Here is a 6,257-nt window from a genome sequence, read left to right on the forward strand (position 1 = left end):
TAAGTCAGAAATTCAAGTGTCATCCATAAGACTGCGTACGTTATGGTCAAGTTCCAAAAGAGGCCTATACTTATATATATATATCTTTTATCCTCTACTTGTTTCAGTCATTAGTCTGCAACCATGCTGGTGCACCGCCTTGAAGGACTTTTAGTCGAATCGACCCCAGTACTCAGTTATTTTAAGGCTGGTGCTTATTTTATCAGTTTCTCTGCCCGACCGAAAAGTTACGGGAACGTAAAGACACTAACAACAGTAGTCAAACGGATGGGGGGGGGGAAACACAAGCATAAAGACGCACACATAGATACATACATATATACGACAAGCTTCGTTTGGTTTCCGTCAACCAAATTTACTCAGAAGGCTTTGGTTGGCCTAAGGCTATAATAGAAAACATTTGCCTAAAGTGTTACTCAGTGTGACTGAAACCGGAACCATATGGTTGGGAAGCAAAATTTCTACCACACAGCCACACATATGAATTATATGTGTGTGTGTTTCGTTGATGTATATAAAACCCTGTACTGAAACAACAAGTATTTTTACGCTTAACTTTGCTTAATTACAAGGTGTACTTTTCAAATCAAATATTCATCATATGCACCACGAATCAAACCCAGTCTCAAATCAAACCCAAGTATCTTTAAGACACTAAGAGCACATTCAATGGTGTAGTCCTAGATACACTATGTTATAAAAACAAAGATGTGACAATTATGACTGGAATGCCATTTTGTCATAGGTGTAGCTGGAATGTTATGAAGCGACAAAACAACAAGAACAAATGTGGAATATAAAATAACATACGAAATTTGTAGGTATGGCTATGTTATAGTTATCGTTGTTGTTTAACCGTTGGTGAGCCCTAATCGACCAGACTTATGATCAAAGGCATATCAGTCAAGATCATCCAGAATTTATCTCGGTCTCAGGTAGAGATTTGGCAGCGTCGAGCAGCATACATTACAGTTTTTTTTATGTTTGCTCTTCTATTCTCCAAGTTCAAATCCAACCAAGAATATTTCTTTTCTTTTCAACCTTAAAGTTACAGTCAAGTACTAGAATCGATTCCTCTTCCTTCCCTCCTATCTTTTCCCTTCTTTCCTTCCTTCTCACTCTCTCTACTACTACTACTGCTACTAATTTATCTCCAGAAAGAAACCAGCTTTGTTCAAACTAGAAGGATGGGTTCCACAAGTTTTAAAATACTCATGACAATCCCCCTACAGCTTCCCCGAGAGTTGAGAGCCCCTAATAAAAGAAGAGTATCTAGGGCTACGTTATTTAATGCCCACCTCACTGTTTTAAGACGGTGGAATATTTTAAAGAATATTTTGTTAGATTATTGTCTATATTTAGCCCCAGATCAGTCCTGACCGGGTAAACTTATGATCAAAAGCGATAAATCTGTCGTCTGTCGTCAATGATAAATCTGTCGTCTGATGAACATTTAAGAAATAATCATCCAAGGTGTCTCTAAGTTTTTTGAAGATGCGGCAGGGTTTTGACTATTATTTATAGCATGTCGAAGGCTAGTAGAATCGTTACCGCACCCGAACAAAAAATTCTGTGACATTTCTTCCGGATCTTTACGTTTTAAGTTCAAATACGTTGAGGTCGGCTATGCATTTAATCCTTTCCGGGAAGTTATCGACTTTTAACCTTTAAAACTACTGGCCTTGTGCCAAAATTAGAAAGAAGTTATACCATGTCGGAGGTCCACCTAGAAGCACTCGTAAATACCATAGTTTATATCTGTATTTCCTAATAACTAACATTTAAACATCTTTTCGGGTTGTTAGCAGTCACAAATGACGCACTAAATTAAACTATTCTTTACATTGAACGCCAGTAAAATAGTTCCGTTTGTTCAACTGTCCAGTTTTTCTCTGATAAATATAACGTGTTATTGACATCAATTGTGACACTTCAAATGTTATGGTTTTTATAATTGGATGAGCGCGGGAAGGACAGATAGAAAACTAAATGTATTTCATCAAAGGTGCTTTAGAAAGATGCTGAGGCTCAGCTGGTGGGACTGTGTCACAAATGAGATCATGAGAAGAGCGAGATCACAACTACTACAAGAGATTGCACCAACTGAGCGGCGATTTCGTTTGGCTTGCTACATTTTCCGTGTAGCTGAACAAAAGCACTCGAAAACGGTCAAGACTTGTGTACACAAGTCGGTAGGCGTATAAGGATCAGGCCGAACATCTCAAGATGACAGGAAAACAGTCAATATTACATGGAATTGACAGGGCGTTGAGCCTGCAGTATCGCTGCCAAACCGGAAAAAAAAGCTTAGCGGCATTTCTTCAGACTTTCCGTTCTGGGTTCAAATGCCGCCATTCTTTCAGCACCCTCCTCCCTCCTCCACAATTGCTGGCCTTGTACCAAAATTTGAAACCGATATTATATGGAATGGTTGTACAGGAGTAGCAACCAACGAAACCTGATGGATGAAGGTTACCGCTCAATGCGCTGAGCAGCGCAGAAGAATCAAAAGCTAAAAACTGATTTTGTTGTTGTTGTTGCAGTTGTTGTTGTCGATCGAATTGTGGCCATCCCGTCTTTTCAAGAGGTCTCAAGCACATCATTTTAATGCGGCCTTCCCATTTTTTAACGGTAAGTTCCTATTTAAGGATATTTGGTTGTTATTTCTAAAATATCAAACGACTGTATTGCGGTTTACTCGATGGTTCACCTTGTTGCTGTTTAACCCGAGGTCAGCCCAGATGGAACAGCCCTTTAATCAAAGGCGTTCCAGCCGTGAACATCCTGCCTTTTTTTTTATTTATTAATTTTCTTGTAAATACATCTTGGATTACATTATTCAATACATTTTTTTTTTAACACGGGAAGAAGTCATTTGAGAAATATTTGACTGCAGTGCTGAGCAGATCAAGTAGTGCGACCTCAGAGGGGTCCGAACACTCGTTGTTTTGTAACCCTATTTCTGCATAAACACACTGCTTTCGTTTCAATTCATTTTGAAAATAATGAAGAATTTAGTAAAATAATTTTATCGTTATTAAGCTAGTGTTTGGGATATAAATAAACATAGAATTTTGATAAAAGGCTTTAATTTAGATAACTTGAAAAAAGCATTGAATCTGTATCATAAAATCAGGGGCGGTCTCAGGGGTGGGGTGATATCAAAAGCGTTCCAAAACAGAGCTTGGAAAATACCCAATTCAGAACTTTACCATCAAAGCTACACAGCAATATTCAGGTAAAAGATAGATTTAAAAAAACAGCAAACCACAACGATAACTGCAGAGAAAGAGATAGAGGGGAAAGAGAGACAGACAAAGATAGACAGAGAGACAGACAGACAGAGAAAGACTGACAGAAAGTACATTAAATTTTAAGAATAGAAAACCATTACTAAATGAAAAGCAATACTGACGCAGCTTCGTCATCTCACTATCACGCAAATTTGTAAATCGGTATAAGCTTGCCAAGATACTCACTTTATTTGATGCTTTCATAGGCTGGCAGTTGTCTATTGGTTGACTCAAATCCAAAGTTGAGCCGCTTGAAGAACGCTCGATACTCAGTTCGAATACATTGTTCTCATATTCTGGGGTTTCTTCATAACTGTTTCGCCATGAGGTCGAAGAATAAGACGAATCGGCAGTAATTCCAGAGTCCCGTTTCTCTAACTTAGGGTAGAAACCGTCTCTCCGTTTCACACATTCTGAGGATTCATTGTCTGTTGTTACAAAGCTAGTCTCCATCTCCATTGTGTATCACAACAAAGCTTCTTTCTAAAAAGAATATTCGTTTAATAAAACTTATATCGAAAGAATCATGAGAAGAGAGGAGAGAAAGAAGAAATAAAAAGCTGCTTTCTGTTCTTTTACTTCTCTTTTTTTTTCTTCCTTTTTTAATATAATTGAAATAAAGAATGTTTACATTTTTCTTTACATGTCATCCGAATAGCTGAGAGTATATAGCATGGTTTGTTGAAATGAATGTATGTAAGCCTATATATGTGTATGTGTGTGTGTGTCTCTGTGTGAGTGTCTGTGTGTGTGCGGAGTACGTGAAGTTATGGACCGACGACAATAACAACAATAAAGGCTTTCCAGTCGACCAGTCTCAAACGACCAATTGGCAGGACAGCGTGTTATTATTCGCTCCACTTTCTCATGATCGACTTACACAGCGTGACCAACTCCATTACTGCCCATTAACTTAAAAATGTAAAAGAAGATCAGGGGGAAATCGCATGAGAAGCAAACGCAATATCACTACAAATGAGACACACCAATTTCGTAGGTATTTGAATATTCATCATGCCTATTCTATTGGTTGTTGGCTTTGTATAGGAGACGCCCCCATTTTTCTTTTTCTTCTTCTTCTTCTTCTTCTTCTTCTTCTTCTTCTTCTTCTTTCTTTCTTTCTTTCTTTCTTTCATTTGCTCTTATGATTGTTGTTGTTGGTGGTGGTGATGGTGTTGAGTGGGGGGGGGCCCAAGGAAAAAGAGAATTTCGTTCTCATCGCAGTTTTTGCTAACGCCCCATCCCCCACCTCTCTGTCTCACAATGAATCAACTACCAACTGCATCATTACACCACTAACAACTTCACCGTTCGAGAATATCTACTTCAAAATATGTTTTAAAAATTATCATCAATGACATGAACAATAAATAATAATAATAATAATAATAATAATAATAATAATAATAATAATAATAACTAAAAGAGCATCACATCAAACCACAGCACATACCCAAGGCACACAAAGCTGCGCTCGGTAATGAAGCGAAAGCACATTATAAAAATAAAACTACTGAATAATAACAACAACAACAATAATATAATAATAATAATAATAATAATAATAATAATAATAATAATAATAATAATAATGGGCTACAGCAAATATTCTGCTCAATGCCACAGATTTGCTTGTCAGTTGCTTGACCTTAACCAGTTGAACATGTCCCTTAATGGATGATGTTATGTGCATCTCTGATCACGAGCAGAAGTAGTGCGGGAGCATCATAGCCATGTGTTGAGAGGAATTCTTTGGGGTTTGAATAATTCACCTCTGGAAACATGGGTGATTTGTTCATCATCCTTAAACAAACCTTATTCTAGGACCTTTTGAACAGGATGGGCTACTCAAACTGAAAAACTTCTAGCTGAGTCCCACCTGCAAGGTCGTTCGCTATTTATCTTGATATAAGTTCACCATGTTGCGCACATGTGATCGTGATGCATGTGCCTGGTGTACCTTTATCAGACGGGTAGTAATGATGGGTATATTGGGCTTCGTATAATTGTACCCCAGTGTCACTTTGATGGCATGCACTGCTCTCTCACATAATAATAATTATAATCCTTTCTACCATAAACATAAGGCCTGAAATTTGTGGGGAAGAAGCTAGTCTATTACATCGACTCAGTAGTTATTTTATCGACCCCGAAAGGATGAAAAGCAACTCAGCCGAAATTAAACTCGCAGTGCCACTAAGCATTTTGTCCGGTGTTAGCAATTTGGCCAGGTCGCTGCCTTAATGGTTTCAGATTGTGGCACAAGGGCAGAACAGCTGAGATTTCATTTGATCGATAATTATTTTAGTGAATGTGAGTGCTACAGAGTATGACTTGGTGACGGTGAAATTGTTGAATTTTGGAAACACTGGTTCTGTTTCTTCGACTTTTTTGAAATTTGTAAATTTCTTTTTTGTTTACTTCGTGGATTTCAGTATGTTTTGACGCAAACTTATAGTTGGGATAATTTTTGCCAAGTGATTGTGACAATTAAGTTCATGTAATAGAAGGTTATTTGCGAGAAATAGTTGTTATAGTGGTTTGGTGAGAGATGTGTAAGCAGTCGGTTTACTTGCCCTCATGGGCGACGTCAGAAGAGGAGGTGGATTGAAGCACATTCATTCGTGTAGGTGTGTACTCATGCATCATTGTACTTGTTTTGTTTTGTTTTATCCTCAAAGTGGGGGAATCCAGTAAACGACGATGATGCTCCTCTTCTCAGTCTGGGCAGTGGTTGATACTGCCCTTTGGACTAGTCTTTTAACTTCTCTTAACATTTGTTTCTTATTTCTTTATTGCCCACAAGGGGCTAAACATAGAGGGGACAAACAAGGACAGATATAGGAATTAAGTCGATCACATTGACCCCAGTGCGTAACTGGTACTTAATTTATCGACTCCGAAAGGATGAAAGGCAAAGTCGACCTCGGCGGAATTTGAACTCAGAAAGTAACGGCAGATGAA

General features: G+C 38.1%; 1 protein-coding gene across 2 annotated transcripts in view; it reads right to left on the reverse strand.

The window, feature by feature from the left end:
• The window catches only part of LOC106876733 (solute carrier family 12 member 3), a 122,348-nt gene that overhangs the window by 104,364 nt on the left and 11,727 nt on the right, over positions 1–6,257 (reverse strand). Inside the window, exon 2 of one of the 2 annotated variants that reach the window (XM_052966113.1) lies at positions 3,480–3,776. The exons of the other annotated variant lie outside the window; for it this stretch is intronic. Within the exon in view, the coding sequence (XP_052822073.1) occupies positions 3,480–3,752 (273 nt within the window). The 5' untranslated portion in view covers positions 3,753–3,776. The remainder of the gene's footprint in view (positions 1–3,479; positions 3,777–6,257) is intronic. 2 annotated transcript variants of the gene reach the window in all.

This window comes from Octopus bimaculoides, chromosome 3 (assembly GCF_001194135.2).
Source record: "Octopus bimaculoides isolate UCB-OBI-ISO-001 chromosome 3, ASM119413v2, whole genome shotgun sequence".
In the NCBI taxonomy this organism is placed as follows: domain Eukaryota; kingdom Metazoa; phylum Mollusca; class Cephalopoda; order Octopoda; family Octopodidae; genus Octopus; species Octopus bimaculoides.